Raw genomic sequence first — 25,388 nt, 5'->3', positions numbered from 1 at the left:
TCATTGATTTGACGAGCTCTGTTCTATGTGCTCATTGATATGACGAGCTCTGTTCTATGTGGTCATGGATATGACAAGCTCTGTTCTATGTGGTCATTGATATGACAAGCTCTGTTCTATGTGGTCATTGATATGACGAGCTCTGTTCTCTGTGGTCACAGATATGATGAGCTCTGTTCTATGTGGTCATGGATATGACGAGCTCTGTTCTATGTGGCCCTTGATGTGATAGGCTCCATTCTATGTAGCCTTTGAGATGATGGGTTCAGTTCTATGTGGCCTTTGATATGATGGGTTCAGTTCTATGTGGCCTCTGATATGACTAGCTCTGTTCTATGTGGCCTTTGGTATGATGGTCCCTGTTTTTAAATGGCCTTTGATAAGACGGTCCCTGTTCTATGTGGCCATTCATATGATGGGCTTTGTTCTATGTGGCCACTGACATGTCTGTCCCTGTTCTATGTGAAAATTGATATGACGGGGTCTGTTCTATGTGATAATTGATATGACAGGTTCTTTTCTATGTGACAAATGATATGACTGGCTCTGTTCTAAGTGAAGATTGATATGACTGGCTCTGTTCTGTGCGGTCATTGATATTCTAGGCTCTGTTCTTTCTGGCCTTCAGTATGATGGCTTTGCTCTATATCAGGGGTGTCCAAACTATGGCCCTCCAGGTGTCAAGGAACTGCAAGTCCCATGAGGCCTTGCAAGACTCTGACATCCACAAGCAAGACACCCAGCGGCATGATGGGACTTGTAGTACTTCAACAGCTGGAGGGCCATAGTTTGGACACCCCTGCTCTACAGTATATGATGTTCATTAATGACTGTAATGATGGATGCTGCACATCAGATGGGATTATACAGCAGCTTTAGTGCCAATATATATGTTTACATACACAAACACACTTGCATATAGCTCTAGTACTCTGAGCTCTTGATGCTTGTAAAGGGACTAGATCCTGTAATTATTGGCTTTGATGGATGAGAAATGACTGTGTGTTTGTGCCTTGCTGTAGAGAAGCTATTGGGAGCCCCAGAAGTGGGCATATAAGGAGATACGGCTTTGTCGAAGCACATCGATGTGTTTGCAGTAACCGTTTCTGGCTTTCATTAGTTGCGCACACCAGATTGCTTTTCCCAGCGAGGCAGGCTGAGCGCACTGGTAAATACCTTGGCCGGGTCTGTTGTTTGCTTGGGCTTTGCAGGAGCCTGATTGAAAAGGGAGCTCGGGTTAATGAATTTTACCTTCTATATTTAGAACGATGTTCTGTCATTGCTTTAGTAATCGGACAGTCGAGATTCTTCTCTTACCTGCCCTTCTGAGCAGAGGGATGCATGGTTGCTATGGCAACAGGGTGCAAAGAAGCTTTTATATGTAAAATACATTCCCGAGAGACACTCGGGCTCCCATAGAAAGTGTCTGGTGGAGGAAGAGTTCTTGTTGCCCCCGGCAATCAGTCGTGTGTTCTCTTTCATGGTTCCGCTGAGGGAGATGTTGATTGGTTGCTGTGGGCAAGAAGACATTTCCTTCACATTCCACACACTTCCATACAAGGGTTTGGCCAACATTTTACACCTAATGTAATGAAGATTAAGGGGAGGTGTTTGTACTCCAAATCAGGAGAGCAGATGTCAGGTCCCGCCGCGGCGTCCGATCCGGCGCATGCGCAGTTTACGAACTCGCGCTGGGATACGGGCACCAGGTCTCAATCGATCGCGGCAGAGGGGAACTCGCCTTTGCGCACAAGGGACCACGGCGGATGGGAACTAGCGCTTGTGCACATGGGACTGCGGGTACGCGACGGGCACCAATAACAGCGCAGGGCGCGGTATTTAAAGATGCCCTGTGCTGACACTGATTGTCCTTAGGTCTTTCCTGTTCCTGTGTTTCCCTTGCTCTGTTCCTGTGTACTACTGCCTGAATACCGACCCGGATTGCCTCTGACCTGCTGCCTTCTACTATCCTGACCCCTGGCTTGCCTGACCCCTCTTTTGGATTACCCCCATTGGATTGACTACTCTGGTATTGACTCTGCGTGTGACCCGACTCTCCTCTGCCTGCCGCTTTTGTACCTCACTGCTCCCACGGTAACGATCTGGCCTGTTTGACTACGAAACAACCATCCATCCATCCGTCCTGCTTGGGCCTGTTGACCTCTTCCCATCAGGCTCTCCTCCTGTAGTCATCCCCTGTGGACCCCTCTGCCACGGGTGGGAGTGCTCAGAGGTCGTGACCTGGGCCTGGTCTGCTTCAAGTCCATCCCCACCATCAGGGGCCCTGGTGAACACGCAGTCCAGGGCTTAGACTCCACGCTCTGGGAAATCCTGTCCGGTGGACTGCCAGAGGTACCACCAGGTGGATCATAACAGCAGCCTAGGGTCAGGGCTGGGACAGGGGGTGGGCAGGAGGGGCAGCTGCCCCGGGCGTAGCAGAGCAATTGGGGCAGAGAATGAACGTAGGGCCGTACACCCATTCTACAACAGGCATTAGTAGTGGGGGAGGGGCTCAGTTCCGCATCCTTGCCCTGGACGCTGAATGGACCTGTCCTGATATTGCCTAGGGCAGGGGTGTCAAACTGACGCCCCCCCCAGCTGTTGAGAAACTACAAGTGCCATCATGCCTCTGCCTGTGGGAGTCATGCTTTTAACTGTCAGTCTTGCCGGGCTTCATGGGGCTTGTAGTTCTGCAACAGCTGGAGGGCCGCCAGTTTGACAAATGTGGCCTAGGGTAACAATGCTGCTCCGCCATAGATACAGTGCAATGGTTGAGCATTGAACTCTAGGATAGGAAAGTATCATACTAGTAGAATCAGCAGCTTAAAGTGGTTATAAAACTCAGACATGAAAAATGAACAAAGCATATCCCTCTATACTGTGCACTTTTTCGATCCAGAGCATTAAGTGTCATTTCTGTCTGCTGCTTTGTTCCTCTGCTATCAGTATGAATCACTTCTGACAAGTTTTCCTGACACCAAGAGAAAAATGGTGACAGGAGAGGGACCACCATCAGAGTGACCACCTCAGCACTGTAAGGGTGGTGGGTGGTGTGTCTCTTCCATCCAATCAGCTTTTAGAGCTCTCCTTTCAGTGATCTGTAGTGTGTAATTTCAGCTCTCCACCCTTTTCATTTCTGAGCTCTCAGATAAGCATTATAAATTCTGCGTTTAGAATGGCTGTAGAGAAGAGAAGACTACAAATAAACAGGTACAACTAACAAGGCTAATAAGGGCTTCCTACACCACTGGCTGAGTACTGTGGGCCTGGAAGAGGTCTCATCTGCATCCTTTTATAGGCTAATGCATGTCATCTGTTTTGAGCAAAATATTTAAATAAATTGTTATGTTGGTAATGCGCTAGGGCTAGGTAGTGTTCCCTCTTTCGACATTCTGACATTTCTCTCCTACATGTAAAAATCGTGTTTGCGCTAGAATATTACTCAGAACCTCCAAACATTGTATACAGTATATATATATACCGTAATCTGTAATTTTGCAAATATATGTGTGTGTGTGTGTGTATACATTTTTTTTTTCTTTCTTTTACGCAGAGGCCCTAGAGAATAAAATGAAAAAGAGAGGAAGGCGCCTCTAAGTGCAGTATAGACACTTTATTAGTGAACAATAGATACATTGCACTTACAAGATGATAGGATCAGGAAATATGGACTAGGATGTGTCTGTGTATCGAAATGAGGCTTGGAGAGCAGAGTCGGATGTAGGAGATGAAGGGGGCGGTATTGCATTTTGGAGCATGCTCAGTAGGCTCCCTCTTCAGACCTAAGCCCCAATAGAATGCTGAAAAATACACTAATAAATTTTAATGCAAAAAAAAACACAACATACTATATAACCAAATTTTTCTGTAAAGTATAAAAGATGATGTTACCCCGAGTAAATAGATACCTAACATGTTGCGCTTTAAAATTGTGCACACTCGTGGAATGGCGCCAAACTACGGTACTTAAAAAATCTCCATAGGTGACGCCTCAAAATGTTTTTACAGGTTATCACTATAGCGCTAGAATTACTCTTGCTATAACGTTCACTGCGATACCTCACACGTGTGGTGCAAACACCGTTTACATATGTGGGTGTAACCTTCATATGCAAACACCGCTGCACCCAAGCACGGGGATGCTTTAACATTTTTTTTTTATTAATATTTTATTAGGTTTTACATTTCATCTGTTCCATCAATAAAAATCAAACTCTCTTAATAATCTATTATCATCTCAAGTCCAAAAATTCAAAGCACTCCCCTTCCCCCCCATCCTAACCCGATTGCTCCCTCCCCTTCTCCACCCCCCCCCTCCACTCAGCATCCTTCCCCTATCTTTGAGAGTCCCAGGGTTTTCATCTATTTCTAAATACTTTCAATAAGCTTAACCTTCTTAAACTCCTCCCATTCTTTCCATTTCTCGCGAAAGCACTCTATTTTATCCTCATCTATATGGTATAGTTCCTCCATTTTATATATCTGATCTACTTTTCTTATCCAATCCGTTGTCTTTGGTGTTCCTTGTTCCTTCCATAATTTAGGAATCAAACTCTTTGCTGAGTTAATATAATGCAATAACCCAGAATTTTTGTATTTTTCAACCGTTAACTCTGTTCCATGTAAAAGACATATCCTTAGATCCTTTGGTATTCTTATCTCAGTTATTTCCTGTATCTGGTGGATTATTTCCTCCCAATATTCCTGAATTTTTCAACACGCTCACCAAATATGAACCACCATGCCCTGTTCCCCACATCTCCGCCAACACAAAGGTGAATTATCCCTGTTTTGTTTATGTACTATATTTGGTGTCATGTACCACCTCACTAAACACTTATAATTCATCTCTACATCTTACATATTTACACTACCATGTGTTAATTTATAAATCTTTATTTGTTTATCCTCCTCTATCTTTAATTCTAATTCTTTTTCCAATTTCTCCATATAAGCAGGGATTGTGTTGATTGTCAACCTAGTGAGAATTTTATATATTTTTGAAGTTCCATGTTTCCCATCACCCTATGTACTAAACAAATGCTCAAATGGGTTCCACTTTTTTTTCTTCCTTAATGGCCTAGTGAGTTTTTCTATAAAATGTTTCATATGCAAATACCGCCACTCATCTACCCTAGCAAACAACTCCGTCTTCCTTTTCATTTCCACTAGGGGACAAATTTCCTCACCTTTCATTATGTCTCTCAACTGTGCGTCTCCTTTTTTTGTCCATCTCCCTGCTACTTTTTCATTCCCCGGAGGGAAGAAATCTGTGTTTACTATGGGCATCAACAATGAGTTAAATTTCCATCCCATCTTTTTATCTATTGTGTCCCAAGTTTTCAAAACAATTTGTGTAAATATACTTGTGCTATCTGTCAATCTACGACAGTGAGGTGGTAACCATATTATCCTACTCAAATGTGTTTTACATAATGTGTTTTCTATATTTATACAACTGTTTCCTTGTGCATTGTGTCCAGTCAAAAATACGTGCTATCAATACTGAATTATAATATCTTTTAAAATCAGGAACACCCAATCCCCCATTTGTCTCTAGTTAAAACTTTGTAACTTATTCTAGGTTTTCTATTTCCCCAAATAAACTTTATTATAATTTTTTTCATTATCCTAAAATACATTCCTGGCAGCTTTATTGGGATCATATGAAATTTATTTAAAATTTTTGGAACAATTATCATTTTTATCAGGTTTGTTTGTCCTATCCAAGATATACCACCTATCCCTAATTTTTTCATTTTCTCAATTTCATTTAATAGTGGTATATAATTTGGTTTATAAGTTCTTTGAGGATACAGTTAAATTTATTCCTAAATATTTTAGTTTTTTTTCCTTCCACGAGAATGAAAATTCTTTTTGTAAATCCTTTTTCTCTCCTCCTGTAAGATTTATATTCAAGATCTCTGTTTTAGTTGGATTAATTTTTAGGTTAGACAGTTCCCCATATTCCTTCATAGTTTTCATTACATTAGGTAAAGTTATCCTTGGGTTACCTACATAGAACAGCAAATCATCGGCATAGGCCACTACTTTATGCTCTGTCTCTCCTATCCAAATTCCCTTAATATCTATGTTATTCCTTATTTTTGCTAAGAGGGATTCTAAGGACATGACAAATAACAAGGATGACAATGGACATCCCTATCGGGTTCCATTATACATCTTAAAGCTCTCTGATATTTCCCCATTTACCTTTACTGCAGCAGATGGTTGACTATACAATTTCCCTATCCATATTCTCATTCTAGGGCCCATCCCCAGAGCTTTCAGTGTATCCAACATATACCCCCAGTCTAATCTATCAAACGCTTTCTCAGCGTCTACCGACAATAACAAAACAGGGAATTTTTCTCTTTTACTTTTTTGTATAAGCAATAACGATCTTAGTCCATTATCCCTACCCTCTCTCCCATGGACAAACCCCACTTGATCCATGTGCATCCACTCCGGCATTAAATCCTTTATCCTATTTGATAAAAATTTTGCATATAGTTCAGTGTGTATATTTAGTAAGGATATCGGTCTATAGCTAGAACACTGTGTACTATCTTTCCCTTCTTTTGGTATTATTGTAATATGAGCCTGCAGGGATTCCTCTCTTATTTCCATCTCCCCTCCCAATGCATTCATATATACACTCAGTTTAGGTATCAATTGATCTTTTAATTTCTTATAGTATCTCACAGTGTACCCATCCGGTCCCAGACTTTTCCCTGACATAGTATTCTTCATTGCACTTTGAATTTCTTCTTCTGATATTAATCTCTCAAGGGATATTAACTGATCTTCTCTCAATTTCGGTAAACCCGCCTCTTTAAGTATGTCTGTCTTTTTCTCCTTCTTTCTTCCTCTTCTCTTATGAACCGTTGGGGATTAATATTACATATTTTACTATAATAATCTTTAAACACTTTTGCAATATTTTTGGTAGAATATTTTAGTTCTCCTTTATTATCTCTTACTTTCTCTATATAGTTCTTAGCTTTCTTTTTTCTTTGAGCTCCCATTAAAAATTTTCCTGGTCTATCTCCCTACCTATATCTTTCACTAATCATCTTAATAAACACTCTCCTTTTTTCCACCTCCATTAAATTATTTAGTTCTTCTCATTTTTCCATTATATTCTGCCTAATCTGTTTTGTTATTTTCTTTTTATGTACCTGTTCTAATTCAAATAATTTTGTAAGAAGCGTTCTCTTTTTCCTTTCCTTTTTCTTTTTCACCCCAATTGCTATTAAGATTCCTCTAATATAGGCCTTATGGGCTTCCCACACTGTCGCTACAGACACCTCTTCAGTCTCATTTCTTTCAAAATATTGTTCTATTTCTCTTTTAATTATCTGTTCCGTCTCCTGATCCTGAAGAAGTGTCTCATTTAACCTCCACCTGTTTATCTTTTTATGTTCCCTTCCCCATAACAACTTCATTGTAACAAGTGCATGGTCCGATAGTGTTATAACTTCTATCTTTGTTTTCACCAGAGACTCCACATCTGGGATCTAACAATATATATAATCCAATCTTGAGTACGTCTCATGTGCATGAGAATAGAATGTATAGTCTTTATCATTCAGATTTTTAATTCTCCAACTATCCACCAATTGAAAATATTGTATTGTTTTCTTTAATACTTTCAAATATTTATCTCCTTCCCTCAGCACATGTGACGTCGTAACCATCTGTGGTTCCATGCAACAGTTAAAATCTCCTGCCGCAATTAATTTGCCTTTTTTTTAAATCTAATAGCTTCTTCAATATGTTTTTTAAATAGACCTCAGGTTTTTTATTAGGGCAATATATATTTGCCAATGTACATTCTACCTCTTGCAATTTCCCCTTTAAGAATAAAAATCTCCCTCCGGATCCTCCATTTTATCTTCCAAACAAAACCTTATATTTTTCACAAACCCAATTGTACACCTTTAGCACGTTTAGTTGGAAAATCTGCGTAATACCATATTGGGTAATGCTTAGAATATAATTTCACATTTGTTTCTTGTATTAGATGGGTTTCCTGAATAAACACTACCTCAATAAATCTTTTTTGTATTTCTGTAAGGTGCTTGAATCTTTTCTCAGGGATATTTAACCCTTTAACATTATAAGTCATACATTTTTAACATTTTTTTAATTCATTTATTTATTTATTTTTAACACTGTCCCTTTTACAATTTTTTTATTTCCTATCACAAAAATTGTAAACATCCCTTGTGATAGAAATAAGGCATTGATCTCTAATTTCCTTGGAAAACAAATTGCAGTCTTTACATCTGCTAGAATGGACTTGATGTCATGACGTCACTTCCAGCCTCCCAGGACCACGGAGATGGCCGGGGACCATCCTGTCCATGGCGGGCTCTGTGATGACCCAGCTGCCCCTCTGGACCAGAAACCAGGCTACCTGATCGCACCAGAGATCCCAGAAAGGAGCTGGTGGGTGGCGGGAGCAAGGGGGAATGTTCCTCCTGCTGCCTGTAAAAGCAATTCAGTAGCTAATCAGCCGCTAGGATGGCTTTTACATTTGAGGGAGTCACTGCAGGCATCTCCCTGATATCTCCACTTCAATTCCAGGACATCATATGACGTCTTACTGGTGGGAAGTGGTTAGTTGGGTTTTTGTGTATTTTTGTACTGTGAGAAGAAGGGAGGTAGTCGATGAATCAACACAGAAAACACAACACCTTCCTGAAACTGGCAACCTCAATATGTGTGAATTTCCTCTTTACAGGTTTATGAACCACAGAGCCCCGGCCAACAGCCGCTACAAACCAACTTGCTACGAACATGCTGCCAACTGCTACACACATGCAGTAAGTACATTCCTGGAGCTCACATAATGCTTACATGATGAGGGAGGGGAGTGGGGGGTGGTAATATAACTTTTCAATCAGCAATAGTAATACTGTTGAAAGAAAATTGACAAGTGTATTCTGTTTTTGTTGATGATTTGACATTTTTCAGAAATGCCACAATGTTTATATTGCCTCTAGATGGATCGAATCGCTGCTGGTTCAGCAGAGATCGGCTGAGATTTGAACCATTTATGAGCAGGCTGGTTGTACTGAAGTTGATCCATCGATCATGTCGGATTTTTTGCATGCGATTACTTAGCCGCTGGCAGTAACCATTGTGTTTTGCCGGAAGGGAAGGCACCCCAACACTGACTGTGTTAATGAGGGAATCGAGTGATCCATGGCTTGCAGGAAATAAAATTGCGTCTATGGCTTGCTTTATTAATAACCCCCCCTCCCGAAAAAAAAAACTGGTGCGCCACTCTGTTTTAGTTTCACTTTTTTTTATTAAAACTAAGCCTGCCCAGTTGCAGTTCTCCTTGCCATGGAGAGCACTTTAGTGGCCATTAAATTTAAGCTGGCTATTTTGGGGGATTCCCAACAAACCCAGTAATATTCCCCTTTAAATTAATTTACATGTATTGAGATTTTTTTTTTACCAAAGTCATGTAGCAGAATACATTTTGGCCTACATTTTATGATGAAATTTACTTTTTAAAATTTGTTTACTGGACATTTAATCGCAAAAAGTCAAAAATATTGGGTTTTTGTTTTCTCAAAATTCAGTCTTTTTTTGTTTATAGTACAAAAAATAAAACATGAACAGGCGATCAAATACCACCGAAAAAAAAGCTCTATTTGTTGGAAAAAAGGACAGAAATTTCATTTGGGTGTAGCGTTGCATAACCGCGCAATTGTCAGAGTAATGCAGCGCCGTATCGCAAAAAATGGCCTGGTCAGGAAGTGGGATAAATCCCCAGGAGAGCAAGTGTTTAATTGAATAAGCTGAAGTTAGAAGCTGATTGGCTATCATGCACAGCTGCACCAGATTCTGAGTGCTCCAGTTTTAGTAAATCTACCCCTATGCGTGTATGGCCAGCTTTAATCTCATTGGACAGGGTCCAGGCAGATGGACAGGGCAGAGCGCAGAATTTAGACCCCTACAACATAGTACAACTAAATCAGAGAGGCAAATGGGACACTCTTCTGACTAATGAACCGTTTCCTAGAAAAACATCTAAATAACCATTATAACATCGTAGTGTATCTGGTTGTAGAAGGCAAAAAAAGGGGTAACGTGACTAAATCATGTGTGTGCATATGTACTATATAACAAAAATACCTGTAATATGCAAATACTGCAGCTGATCACTTGCAAATGGTAGTGTGATGTATTTGCTTTGTGCTTTCTCGTAAGTTTCTCATGAAGTTTTACTTGCACTGCGGGAGACCCTTGGATCTACGCCATACCAGAAGTAAAACAGAAAAAAAAAACCCTCTTGAGCAAGCATGTTTAACCAGAGACTTTCTCAAGTACTTGTGTGTTAAGGGTGAATGTGTTCTTTAGCAAATGCAAGGCACTCTTATGTAAACTTAGGCTACAATTGAGACCAAACTGCAACCTGCTAATAAAATCCAAGAAACACTGCAAATATCCTAAATTAAAAAAGAAAAGAGGGGTCACGCATGCGGGCGTTTAAGGTTCTATACCACGTAGATCTATATATTTGTGTGGCGGGTATGGCCAGGTGTTTCAGTTGCAGAAAGAAAGCCTGATCACTGTCTGCAGCTATCCCCACATTAGGGATTACCATGGGCGTAGATAAGGGGGGAGTCGGGGGGGGGGGTCTGAATTCTCCCCCAGAGGACAAATGCCAACCATCCCTGCAGCCCTCAAAATTTCTACTTGCCCGCAAGCGGTAAAAATGCAGCTCAGCTGCAAGCTGAACCCCCCCTCAGAAAAAAAAAATATCTACAGCCCTGGCGATTTCATGTACGTCAATGAGTGCAACACAGTTTGCATCCACGGGTGCACATCCATCCTTAGCCACAGGTAATTGCTTCATGTGTGAATACATGCAGGCAGTTTCAGTCTGTCATTTATTTGTTCAGGCTTCCTGTGCACGGCTGATCGGAAACACTGGGTCGTACCCGACTGCAGAAATATACACCTTAATGCCTCGTACACATGATCAGAAAATTGGATGACAAAAATCGCTTTTTGGAGGGATCGTACACTAATCTGGTCATTTGTACACAGCTTTCAACAGCCAGTCAAGGCAGTTCATGCAACACTGTCCTGATTAAACAATTTTAGTTTAATCAGGACAGTGTTTGTCCGAAAAAAAAATCGAGAGACCAAGACCACACATGCTCAGAAACTAATACATTACATTACAATACATCACTTTCAAAGTTGTATTCTGTTGAACGAGAATCTTCGTAACTTTAGTAACTTCTTCATTTCTGATATGAGACTAGCATGCAACAAAAATGAACGATAAGTTGTCCGGTGATATGATCTGTACTACATAAATGGTGTGCCGCCCCATTGGCCAAATGCATGATCCCTAATGTTTTTATTAATGTCCTTTTAACCCCTTCCTGCCTAGCCATGGCATCCCTTTAACAGGGTCTTTACACCGTGTAATCATTGTAATTGGCTAATGTCAGTATTCCTATTGCACACATTCCTAGATTTGGCTCAGGAGTAGCGGGTGTTGCAGCAACAGCTAGATGGAGACATCACAGGTCAATGTATATATTTGCCAACATACCACAGATTATTAAGCACTGCCCAAAACATTTATTGAAGCATGATCACATCACAGTGGGCAAAGTGCAACATTTCAGAGCTGTGCAAGACCCCTTAGACATGTGACGGCATCACGTGCCTGGCAAAGGGGTTCTGCATGACTCCGTAACGTTGCACTATGTCCACTGATGTGATCATTCTTCAATAAAACTTTCATATGGTACTCGCCTTCACAGCTCTGGACATCCCTGGGAACGAGAGTCAGGCTCTGCATACACCATCAAGCAGCCCGTAGCCTCTCTCAAATCTCACCTGGTCCCCATGTCGCATGTGTCTCTTCTTCCATCCTTTCTTCTGGGGGGCACTGTTGCCCCCCTGAAAAATGCCACCCTAGCCTTGTTTGCCTTTTGGTAAATACGCCCCTGGTCCCATGATCAAGAGCCGGTTCTTCTGGCTCCTTATCATTTGTAGAGAACAAGAGCTGTCTTTGACTTGTGCCTGGAGCTCTGCCACCCATGCATTAAAACCTACTCCTCTTTGCTGCACATACTGTATGCATTACATGAGTGGCAAGAAGTTAATATAGTCCATTGCAGCCAGACTCAGCAGCAATTTCAAAATATTTAATGGTAAGACTGCAGCACCTTTTCACATGATTCTGGGTTGTCATGGGTACATCGAAGAGGATGGTGCTCCGAAATTGCCCAACAGTGGCTTCCACTCACAGATTCTTGTAAGTCCAACCAATTTTTTTTTCTTTTCTTGGATAGAATGGGGAAAAATTAAAATGTTGTCAGGTTTTATTTCTGTCTGTGACCCCATTGCGTAGATGTTCCTTCATTTCCTGGCAAGAAATGGGAAAAGGAAGGCAAGGGCAGCAATATAAACATTTTCAAGTTACCCAGGCTGCAAAAAAGTTTTTTGTGTGCACTCCTTTGGAAAGATTTCTCATATGTTTCAATCCTGGCAGGAAGTGAGAGGAAATCCCCCCAGTAAGGACATGGACAGTAGGAAAAAGCTGATATAATGAAATTAGGAGTTTTGGCTGGAGCTGGGCTAAAAATTTATCAGGCTCTCACTATAGCATAATGAAAGGCCACATGACCAAATGCCTAGTCCAGCCTTTCTCAACCAGGATTCCTCTACGCCAGCCTTTCTTAACCTTTTTAACACAGAGGAACTTTTGAATTAACTTTCCATTCTCCGGAAACCCCTGCTAAAAATGACTATATCTACAACTCATGATACATTAGTGTGATGGTAAGTGGGAAGAATGCTCCTTGCATTGGTGGTCATTGGGAAGAATTACACCAATACAGATAGCTAAAAAGATCAATGCTTACTTAACTGAAATTCAGAAATGGCTCATTGCTCAAGGAACCCCTAGCAACCTCTGGAGGAACCCTGGTTGAGAAACCCTGCTCTAGAGGCTGCTAGGGGGTTCCTGAGCAATGGGCAATTTCTGCCTCTCAGTTAAGTAACCTCTGACACCACTGATATTTGTACTTCCCTACAAAACCTCCAGTGACCTCAAATGTAAGGAGGAGCATTCTTTCCAATGACCATCACACTAATATACTGTGAGCTTTAGATTTAAAAATTATTGGTAGGGTTCCCTAAGAAAAGGATTCTTCCATGTTCTTTCTGTTTCTTCCAGAAAGTTGGCCTAGGAATTTGGCCACTTGAGCTCTGCCAGAGAGGCTAGAAAGGATCTCCAAACTTTTTAAACCAATAGCCAGCTTACTGTCCTTGAAACTTTGGGGGGGGGGGCAATGGGAGTAGATAATGTCTCAGGCTTGGCAGTCATTGGGAGTAAAAAAAAAATTACATAGCACCCCTGCGGTTAGGAGGAGGAGGAATAATGCCCCATCATTGGTATTAGTGGGAGGAACAATGGCCCCATCGTTGGGGTCAGTGAAAGAAATAGTGCCTCATCCTTGACAGTGGAAGGAATAGTCCCTCATCATTGAAGCCAGAGGGAGGAATAATGCTTCATTGTTGTTGTCAGAGTGAGGAATATTTCCCTAAGGGCCAGATAAAATCAAACAAAGGGCCAGATCCAGCCCTCAGTCCACAGTTTGGAGACTGCTGGTCCATAGGTTTCTGTTATTCATCAGAGATCATGTGGCTAAATTCCTACGTATATGGTCACATGAGGGGCCAAGATGGTTTTCCAAAAGAACAGTTGTTATGGGACTGGTCAATAATTCCTTCATTGTTTATCCCTTTTAAATAGGAGGTCCTATTCCTTAACAGGGCCACTTTAACTAGGAAAGAAAAAGCAATCAACCGTTAAATGCTCCAAGTGTTTTGTGAAAGATGATTTTTTTTTTATTTGTTTACTGCTTTTCCTTCTGGCTTCAGCATTGCGAAACAGCTCTAAAGTGTGGTCACACCACAGAGGGAGAGAGAACATTAGCGATTGCTAAGAGCATTTGAAATCCTTAGTGTTATTGCTAAAAGGCTCCTTCTGTCGAGCTAAGTAGGGTAAATAATTAAACAAGAGTTACCTGCATCATTTCATTCAGTTTGTGAATGTTCTCCCATCATTAGGATGATGTCACACTTCTGGGGATAACTTATAGATGTCAATAATTGTACGATCCAATTCCCCAGATTGTATGATTGTTGAGTATCAAAGGACTGCAATTCTTCAGTCATCGTGCAGTGTGCCAGGGGCATGAGAGTGAAGCCATGTGGACTGTAAACCCATACAATTCTAAAGATGTATTTTTGGTTTTAAAAGCGGACCTCCTCTGGAGTGCCACCAAAGCTTCACAAAGCATAAAGGGACAATTCACACTGTGTTGTGTTGGCATGCATGTGTTTACTCATTAAAGCACATTACTGGATCCAGTACACTCTGAATCAATGGGTCTACCAAAGTGTTTTGCAGCAAAATGCACTACCCTCCATTGTTCACCTAGTATGTTAGGGGTTCATCCCACAAACCACAATGACCCAAAATGCACATTCATCCCATGTCAGACCTATGTCATAAGGTTTGACATCGTAATAATAAAGTATATATAAATCCAAAACAAAAAGAATCATATATTGCAGTTTAGTGTCTTATAGTGTCCACGCGCACTCATAGGGACATCTTTGTGGACGGTGGCAAACACCATCTTCACTGAACTCAGTAATGCCTTTATCGTATTACCTCACACACATAACCAAATGTAAGTTCAAATGTACAACAGCCTTTTACATCTTTGTACATGCACATTTATTATTTGATATATTACTGTCTTTTTTGAACTGTTATTAATTGTGATATATTGCATTGTAGAAATATCTATACCCATGTTCTTCCCTGAAGAAGGAAATCATCTTCCAAAACATGTTGGGATCTGTCTGAGGTTTCAACTCAAGCTGACCCTAGCATACCAATTATAGGGCACTATTTCTCCCACTGATACCGATGATAGGGCACTATTCCTTCCATTGATACCAACGATTGGGCACTATTTCTCCTATTGATACCAGCGATGGGGCACCATTACATTCACTGATCTCAACAATGGGGCCCTATTCCTCACACTTATACCGATGATGGGCCACTATTCGTCCCACTGACACAAATGATGGGGCACTATTCGTCCCACTGATACGAACTAAACAATGGGGCACCATTCGTCCCACTGGTACGAACGACGGGGCACCATTCGTCCCACTGGTACGAACGACGGGGCACCATTCGTCCCACTGGTGCCAACGACGGGGCACCATTCGTCCCACTGGTGCCAACGACGGGGCACCATTCGTCCCACTGGTGCCAACGACGGGGCACCATTCGTCCCACTGGTGCCAACGACGGGGCACCATTCGTCCCACTGGTGCCAACGACGGGGCACCATTCGTCCCACTGGTGCCAACGACGGGGCACCATTCGTCCCACTGGTGCCAACGACGGGGCACCATTCGTCCTACTGGTGCCAACGACGGGGCACCATTCGTCCCACTGGTGCCAACGACGGGGCACCATTCGTCCCACTGGTGCCAGCGACGGGGCACCATTCGTCCCACTGGTGCCAAGGACGGGGCACCATTCGTCCCACTGGTGCCAAGGACGGGGCACCATTCGTCCCACTGGTGCCAACGACGGAGCACTGGTCCTCCCACTGATACCAACGATGGGGCACTAAATATATGAAATTTTCTACTCCTACCCAACACAATCTGGCCGCCTAAAGTCTAAAACTGGCCCTTTGTTCAGAAAGCTGGAGACTCCTAATCTAAAGGGATTGTACAGTCTGAATGTATGGTCAGCTAACAGCCTGTGCACTGCTTATGTGCTTTGCATGTGCTTGCTGTACAGTAATAAGTAATGTTCTTATCCATTGGTAAGCTGTATAATGAAAACTGACTCACTTGGTGTTCTTGTAGAGCAGGGTTTGCTCACATGTAAATGTGACAGATCTGGCTATCGCAACATCTCTATAATGCATGATTCAGCCACTTAGGGCTTTTTTAAATTCAACACAGCACGTGAAAGCCTTAGCTGTCCCTCTAAGCCTTGAATTCAGACAATAAAATGTAATGCAATGACAACACGTCTGTGCCCTTCCCATGTGATTGCTCACACAGTGACATCACCTAGTGCATTGCCAATGCAAAGTAATGCTTGTAGTTAAGGCAGGTTCCAGGGTTTGTGTGTTCCTTCATTGCCTTTATAAAGAACTTGGCCCCAGAAAAAAAATGGGGGCTACCACCGCCTCCTGTAAGACCTTATTGCCAGGCTGTATCAGATTTCATTGACCCAACCCAAGAGTGTAGCAAGCCAGATCTCTGATTTACATACTTGCACAGGCCAAAATGGTCCAACAGAAGTGAAAGTGGATGGAAAAAACTGCAGAGGGTGCTTAAAGCATACCATCACTTTTCGGGGAGCCTAGACGAGGATAACATTGGTGTACCCCCTCTTCCCTCACCCACAGCCTCCTGGGAAACGTCACTTGTTCCAGAAGCTGCAGGACCAGTCTTACAGCTTTACACAATGCATTGCATACTCAGTGGGGAGCCGGTTATGAGACCGGTTATTAAGAATAATGGCACCTATACGCGCATTGATTGTTTTGCCGCAATTTCGAATCGTTTTTATGCTTGTGATTCCAAATTCCCCGTGAATGGGACCTTAGAGGACAAAGCATCTGTAAATGAGCCCAGTTCACACCATGTCTGCAGATGAATCGTACAGGAACGTGCTGTGCGACTCACATGCGGTTCTGTACGGTGCGATTGCAGCCCATTCATTTTTTAATGGGCTAAAATCACACTGCACCACACCAACAATAGTGCATGCGCTGCTTATTAAAATGCACTGCAAACAGATTTCATGATACAAAAGTACCATGCGAGCAGGTGCAGACACTGCATTTGCAATCTGCTTTTTGGGGAATCGTTACCGTTTGTATTGAGTGCAGTGCTTCTTGCATGTGGTTCCTGTACGATTCATGTGTGGGCACGGCGTGAACTGGCCCTTACACTTTACTCTCTTTAAAAAACAGCCACAGCCTGAATAGAGAAGCCTGTCCCAGGCCAGGAAGAAAGGAAGCAGGGGTCTCTCTGCAGAGGTTTGACATACTCCCTGCTTAGACAGAGCTAGAGATCTCCAGTAAGAGGGGATCATGGAGATCATGGGATCAAGAGGGGATCAAGGGGATCATTTGCCTATTGCAGAATTATAGGTTACATAGTCTGGCTAAAAAAAGACAAAAGTCCATCCAGTTCAACCAAAAAAAAAGTTTTAGTCCTACACCCACAGTTGACCCAGAGGAAGGAAAAAAAACCCAGCAAAGCATGATCCAATTTGCTCCTGCAGGGGACAAAAATCCTTCCTGATCCCCCGAGAGGCAATCGGATATTCCCTGGATCAACTTTACCTATAAATGTTAGTATTCAATGCTTTTTTGTGTATCTAAAAAAGAAGCCAGGACTTTTTTAAAGCAATCCACTGAGCTGGCCAGAACCAACTCCTGAGGGAGTAAATTCTACATTTTCACAGCTCTTACTGTGAAGAAACCTTTCCGTGTTTGGAGATTAAATTTCTTTTCCTCTATAGGTTTATCGCAGTAGGGGACTTTAAAAGAAAAAGGTGTCAAGACTGTAGTTTACCTTGAAGTTGAAAAATATTGAAAATAAATGTAAACTATTGATTTTGTACATTTGTATAAATGGGTGAGTTCAAAATCTGCCATTATATTTTCCCTTTTGAACCATTTTGTATCCAGCTGATGATGAAAATACTGCGGATCACTTGTCATCCTAATCGCTGCCAACAGATGAAAGATCAGCTGTTATCTGATTTGACAGCCAGAGGGTCAGGAAGGGGACATGTGGCATAGACCGAGACAGTCTACCGAATGGAGATTAATACAGTCAGACTTATTTAATAATGTGGCGCTGGAAGCCCAAACGTGTTTCCTCCACAGTTCTTTTATCCTGATTTTTGCAGGGCATAGCAACGGCTTTGTACTTTAATGCGCCCCTCCATAAGGTATAATATGCTCATGCACGTCCCTTCATGAACTCACGTAAAAAGTCTGTTTAACCCTAGGTTCACACCTATGCAGGTTGCGCTTGGTGCGTTTCTGCACTGCGTTTTGCACTTTTGACGTGTTTTTGATGCGTTTTTTTTTCTTGTTGCTAGGCAGATTTAAAATGCAAAACACATAAAAAAAAAGTGGCAAAAAGGCGTTAAACATGCAGCAAAAATGCAATACATACTTTCCTGCAGCGTTCCCATTGAAGTCTATGGAACCAAAAGCGCAACATTTGCATTCAAAAAAGTCCCCGACCCTTTCCAAAAAAACACCGGGTGAAAACGCAGAGATGTGAACCTATCCCAGAGGAAATCATGTTAAGTGGACTGTACTGCGTTTCTGCAAACCGCGGCAGAAAATACCTAGGTGTGAACCTGGGGTAACAGTCAGAAGCTTTAATGGTTTCGCTGCCAAATCCGTTATTGCAGGTTTTTTGCACATTTAAAAAAAAAAAATTGGGGCCTTAAGATTGGTTAAAACCCCCCAAACATTATATGTTTTCTGGTGGTAGTTCCAATTTTTTTGTCAATATTTGAGCAGCTGTTTATTAGTCGCAAAACTTCAGCAAAAACTACATTTAAAGACCCATTTGCACCATCGCATTGCGGAGCGGGATCACAGCATGCTCAAAGCAAACATTTGCAGCTTACCGATTATTAGATGTCATGGCTTCCTTGTTTTTTGGGGGTTTTTTTCCTTTTTTTAGGCTTTCTTTCTTTCTGTTTTCATCCAGCCATTAAGTCTGTTGTTTTTCAAAAGAACAAGCATTCCAGAATGTATCAGTTGCAGAGATGGGACAAACCAATTAACACTGACAGGAGTACTTACGATGATCAGTTTTTATTTATTTCTGTAAAACCTTTATCCCAAAAGGTAAAAACTGTTTGCTGTAACTGATTATAATTTGTGAGTTGGAGTTTGGCTTCACTTTGTTAGTGAATTTAAATCCGCTAGTACATTTAAAGTGTTACTAAACCCACAACAGTAAAGTCAGTCTGTATATGCAGTAAAGCATGTTTGTTATACTCACTGTGGAACTGGGGTTAATCCTCTGCATTGTGTAAAAAGGCTGTTTGGTCCTGACCTCTGATCCTCCCCTATCGTGTGGCGTCACTGCACATGCTCAGTTTGGTGTGTATTGCTAGAGAGGTTTTTTTTGTTTTGTTTTTTTTTCTCGGAAGAGATTAGCACAGGGCCAATCAGACAGAGGGATTCTGCATCCTCCTAGAGAAATCTCCTCCTACAAGCTTTAACCAGTGCTCTGCTGAACACTGATAGAAGACATAAGACTGCTCTAACTGCTGATGAGAAAAGATATTTAGCAGTTTCTATTTACTAAAATATTTGCATTTCCATGTACTGTGTACTGTGGGAGACCAGATATAGTGAATTCTGGGTCCGGGGAGACCGGATATAGTGAATGCAGGGTCCGGGGAGACCAGATATAGTGAATGCAGGGTCTTGGGAGACCAGATACAGTGAATGCAGGGTCCGGGGAGACCAGATATAGTGAATGCAGGGTCTTGGGAGACCAGATACAGTGAATGCAGGGTCCGGGGAGACCGGATATAGCGAATGCAGGGTATTGGGAGACCGGATACAGTGAATGCAGGGTCCGGGGAGACCGGATATAGTGGATGCAGGTTCCTGGGAGACCAGATATAGTGAATGCAGGGTCCGGGGAGACCAGATATAGTGAATGCAGGGTAATGTAAAATCAGTCTGTATATGACCAGGGAATTTTTTCATTTCATTTCCAATGATTTTTATTAAAAAGTGTTTAAACCCACAACATATAGGCAATAAAGCATGCTTGTTATACTCACTGTGGAACCTAAGGGGTTAATCCTCTGCATTGTGTAAAAAAGCTGTTTGATCCTGTCTTCACTGATCCTCCCATTCTTTTTCTGTTTGCTGTTTGGAAAGCATTTGATCACACTGATCTTGGTGTGACTGAATGCTTTTAAGGACAGAGGAGGGATTTGGGGTCTTATTGACCTCAGGTCTCTCCATAATGAATACCTGTCAATGCCTATTGCTGTTACAAGGGATGTTAGATTCCGTGTGACAGAAATAAAAATGATAAAAAAAAAGAACATTTTCAAGTGACCGTGTAAGAAAAAAAAATTAAATACTTTTTAAAAAAAAAATGTTTAAGTGCCTCCGTCCCCCCCACACTCGTGCACAAAAATGAACGCAAGCATCGGTCCCCCATGCACACAAGCAGGAATCGTCCCATACATGTGTGGTACCACTGTGAATGTGAGATCACGGGCAGTCATTCTAGCACTAGTCCTCCTCTGTTAATCTGAAGTGGTAACCTGTAAAGGCTTTTAAAGTGTTGCTTATTGATAGTAACATTTTCGCAGTTGGTCACCGTTGCACGGGTGTGCGCAATTTTTAAAGCATTACATGTTTGATATCTATTTACTCGGCATAACATCGTCTTTTAGATTTGACCACAATTTAGGTTATGGAATGTGATATTTGCATTAAAATTAAAAAAAAGTGTATTTTTTTTCCAAAATAAAATTGCGTCTAAAAAAACACTGAGAAACACCGTGTGACATAGAAAATTTCAACACCCACCAATTTATTCTCTAGGGCCTCTGCTTTAGAAAAAATATACAATGTTTGGGAGTTCTAAGAAATCTTCTAGCAAAAAGTACTGATTGTTACATGTAGACAAAAAGTGCCAGAAAAGCCTTGATCTTCAAGTGGTGCCGATCTTAAAGCTGAACTACGGGATTCTTGTGACTTTAAATGTTTTTTTTTTTTTTTATTTGGACCAAGCTGACCCAAGTTTAACTAACAGATATGCCCGCTGGGAGCACTGAATAAAGTGTATGTACATTCAGCATGTAGCAACTGCCACAAAGGATATAAGTCCACTATGTGTACACCCATTTGCTCTTACAAACCCAGTTATTACCTTGTGCAAGTAGCAATGACCTCATCACTGTCCTGTACATAGCCTGTGCAGAGAGTAGAGCCATGGGAGGGACCCAGCAAACTCCACCTACTATAGGCTGCCTGCAGAAAACTACAGGAGGGGGCGGAGACAAGACCAGTCACCCTGCACAAGGAGAGAGAAGAGAATAGAGCTGTGGGAGAGGTCCAGCAGGCTCCACCCACTACAGGCTGCCTGTAGAAAATACAGGAGGGGGCGGAGACGAGACCAGTCACCCAGCACAAGGAAAGAGAAGAGAATAGAGCTGTGGGAGAGGTCCTGCAGGCTCCACCCACTACAGGCTGTCTGTAGAAAATACAGGAGGGGGCGGAGACGAGACCAGTCACCCAGCACAAGGAGAGAGAAAAGAATAGAGCCGTGGGAAAGGTCCAGCAGGCTCCACCAACTACAGGCTGCCAGTAGAAAATACAGGAGGGGGTGGAGACAAGACCAGTCACCCTGCACAAGGAGAGAGAAAAGAATAGAGCCGTGGGAAAGGTCCAGTAGGCTCCACCAACTACAGGCTGCCTGTAGAAAATACAAGAGGGGGCGGAGACAAGACCAGTCACCCAGCACAAGGAGAGAGAGCAGCAGTGATTGGCCTTTATTACAGGATTCTCCTGCACAGAGGAAAGGTTTCACACTGGATTACTGCACAAGTCTGGAAAAAATACACAAAGTATACCAAGATTCAAGGTGATCCCAGAGTCCAGCCTTAACATGCCTTTGATTTCACTACAGGAAAATGACATGTTTTTCGGATGTGTCTTCTGCCTGGAAACCAAATAACATTTCTTTAATGGTTCGTAATCTGCTCATTGTTCCGTGCAAGTGCATTCCAGAAGGAGGTTACTCATCTAAACAATTGCTCTAATTTGCTTTCTGAAATGTTAATGGCTAATGATTAATGGTTCAAATTAATGGCACTTTGACTTTTGGCTGAATACATGAGTAGGGATGCACCGAAATTTCGGTAGCCGAAACATTTCGGCCGAAAACACCCCTTTCGGCCGTTGGCCAAAATGAAAAAATGCACTGATACAGGTGCCGAAAAAACCCTGCCCCTCACCGCCGCCTGCCCACCCACCATTGCCATCGCCAGTCGCTGCAGCTTGCCCGCTGCTACCACCACCAGCCGCCCCTCTGTAGTTTCCATTTCTTGTGATAGGAATATAAGTGATAACATTTTTTTTTTAAAGGGACAGTGCAAAAAAACCCCAAAACAAGTGCCCCCATCCCCCGTGCTCGCACGTAGTGGTGAACACATACGTAGGCCACACCCACATATGTAAATGCTTTCAAACCACACATGTGAGGTATCGCCACGAACGTCAGAGCAAGAACAATAATTCTCACACTAGATCTCCTCTGTAACTTTACACCGCTAACCTGTAGACATTTTTAAAGCATCACCCATGGAGAATTTTAACTACCGCAGTTTCACACCATTCCACGAGCTTGCGCAATTTTAAAGCGTGACATGTTGGGTATCTATTTACTCGCCATAACATCTTCTTTTATATTTTACAAAAAAATTGGGGCATATATTGTTTTTTTTTTTTTTTAATCAAAGTATATTTTTAAGATAAATAAACACTAATAAATATTCTTTTCCATTTTGCATATCGTCATGCAAACTGGAATGACAGCAATAATTCTCGGACCATTACTCATGATTAATTCTATGATCTGCAAGAGCTTTTTAAGTGTTTGCTGTGGAAAAATTTGGGTACCAAACGTTGTTGTCATTGCATGTGCCCGCGCAGTTTTAAGGTCTAAAACAACTTCATCATTTACCAAAAATTGGGTAATTTATTGTATTTATGTACCCTACAATTAACTTTAGTTTTTTTAAATGAAAATTTGCACCGGATATGCTGCTGCGCTAATATCCTGTGAGATTTTTTATTTTTTTTATTTTAAATGGAACTACCATCATTTTATTCTCTAGGGTCTCTGCTTTCAGAAAATATATCCTGTCTGGGGTTCCTAACTAATCTTATGGCCTAAAATTATTATTATTTTTTTTTTATTTTGTGCAAAAACAGAAAAAAAAAACAAAAACTCTGGCAGTGAAATGGTTAAAGTTGAACTCCAGGCAGATATAAAATGTATAAATGCAGTTATGTATTACATTTAAAAAAAAAAAAAAATTTAATGCAACATGTCTAAATGCTGGAATTTGACTTGATTTGGACTCAAACTATTGAAGGCAGTGGAACATTGTGGCAGCCAGAGAAGTAGCATTTTTTTTAAAGCAGCCTCAGCATTGGCAATTTGGCAGCATTCATTATTGCTGCCAGTGCACATTGATGTTCTCCTAACATGACCTCCTTGGCCTTTGACATTATGGGGAGTGATTGCACTTTTATCTGTTCCCTGATGTCACCTTGATTATCTGCTGATGGTCCAGAGTCCATGGCTGTGTATCCTGGGCCATCTCTGAGCCAGTGTTCCAGGAATCCAGGTTAGCAGACACGTGGCCTGGCGTTATTTGTGCAAGGATCTAGACGGGAGAAGCTTGTACATAAATATTAGGATTTCGCTGCTGTGATGGAAAACCTCTTGTTTGCTTTGGAGGCTCTCATGGAAATCTCCATTGTATATACACAGCAGCTTGACACTAAGGCAGTCCTTTCCATGAGCTTTAAGGTGTTAAATTTCTGCATCACTGAGTACCGGCATCCTTGTCAAAGGTGTTCTTAAGGACCTTGTCAACTCTTGAAAATTGGGGTGCATTGATAGGATGGGGGGTGGTAAAATTATGGGGGCGGGGGTTTGGTTTTTTTGCCCAGCAAACCGCTCTTCTGTAAGCTGCAAAGGCAACAGAAGAGTGTGTCCACATGATGCGGCAAGATTTAAACCCCCTGCTAGAAGGCAGTAACATTCACCGAATGGGACCCATTTAACTGAATGCAGCTGCCCCAAAACCACATGCAATGCATGCATTTGTGGCATGGTGATGCAAATTTTTAGGAGTTTCTCAGCCCGGGTTCACATTTATGCGGTGCGGTACATCGCATGTGATTCACACAAGAACCGTACCGCATTCCTGTGCAAATCACATGCGGTTTGTGTGCAGTGCGATTGGAGACATACATTTTGTATGGCTCAAATCACACTGCACCCGCACCAAAAAGGTGCAGGGCCCTTTTTTGGGTGTGCACTAGAATCAGATCGCATGGGTATTCACACCCATCCAATCCGATTCTGCACATCTCACCGCGTTTTGCAGACTGATTTCGGGGTGTTGTTAACTTAACATACACACCCGCAGCGGTTCGCATGAACGGGGTGCGATTCTGATGTGGTGCGGAATTCGCACTGAAAACGCTGCAAATTCCACACCGCATCAGTGTGAACCAGGGCTCAAGGTTAAGTGATTCTAAAGGCTGCGATTTATTAAAAAAAAAAAAAAAAGTTGTACTTACCTGCTCTGTGCAATGGTTTTGCACAGAGCAGCCCTGATCCTCTTCTGGCTCCTTCCCCCTGCTGAGTGCTCACCATAGCAAGCCTCACTTCTGTGAATAAACCTGATGTGATTGACAGCAGCGAGAGCCAATGGCTTCCACTGCTGTGTCAGCCAATGAAGAGGGAAACGCAAGAGAGCTGCTGCTTTCATGCATGTAATTAAAAATAACAAACGTTATACTTACCTGCTCTGTGTAATGGTTTTGCACAGAGCAGCCCCTATCCTCCTCTTCTCGGGTCCCTCAACTGCGCTCCTGGCACCTCCCTCTTGCCAAGTGCCCCCAGAACAAGCAGCCTGTTATGGGGGCACCCAAGCAGGCTCGCTCCCGAGCTGCTGCTCTGCATGTTCATTCACACACAGAGCTGCAGCTCGGCCCCGCTCCCTCTCTCTCTTCATTGGTTCACTGGCAGCAATTAAAGGCAGCATCAGGCAATGTCTGCTACTGCTGTCTCAGCCAATGAGGATGGGAAGTCCTCAGAGAGCTGAGGCTCTCGTGCACATTGCTGGATTGTGATGGGGCTCAGGTAAGTATCGGGAAGGTTGGGGGGGTGCTGCTGCACAGAAAGTTTTTTACCTTCATGCATAGAATGCATGTAGGTAAAAAACCTTCTGGCTTTAGAAACACTTTAAAACAGGTGGTGAGGAAGCAAAAAAAACACCTCCTCACCACCTGCCAATTTCCCTCTGAAAAGTGATTTGTGGTGGTTCGCTCTTCAGACGCCAATGCTAGTGTAAATTTACCCATAATGTTTTCTCTACTCACTCCAAACTGCTGGGCCTTACTATGGTTGCTGAAACTGAGCATCATATTTTAGAACCAATGGTAAGGCACAGGAGGAGGCAAGCAGTGCTT

The 25,388-nt window shown here is 42.3% G+C and overlaps 1 protein-coding gene across 2 annotated transcripts in view; it reads left to right on the top strand.

Annotated features, from left to right (window-relative positions):
• Positions 1–25,388, top strand: part of MMD (monocyte to macrophage differentiation associated) — an 82,170-nt gene that overhangs the window by 38,963 nt on the left and 17,819 nt on the right. For both annotated transcript variants that reach the window (XM_089673291.1, XM_089673292.1), the window contains exon 2: positions 8,750–8,831. In XM_089673291.1, coding sequence (XP_089529417.1) covers positions 8,750–8,831 — 82 coding nt within the window. The remainder of the gene's footprint in view (positions 1–8,749; positions 8,832–25,388) is intronic.

Source organism: Staurois parvus, unplaced genomic scaffold (genome assembly GCF_062004578.1).
Source record: "Staurois parvus isolate SC_StPar_1 unplaced genomic scaffold, SC_StPar_1.0 ptg000137l, whole genome shotgun sequence".
In the NCBI taxonomy this organism is placed as follows: Eukaryota; Metazoa; Chordata; class Amphibia; order Anura; family Ranidae; genus Staurois; species Staurois parvus.
Note: the sequence above shows the minus strand (reverse complement) of the source record. Positions and strands in the feature narration are given on the sequence as shown.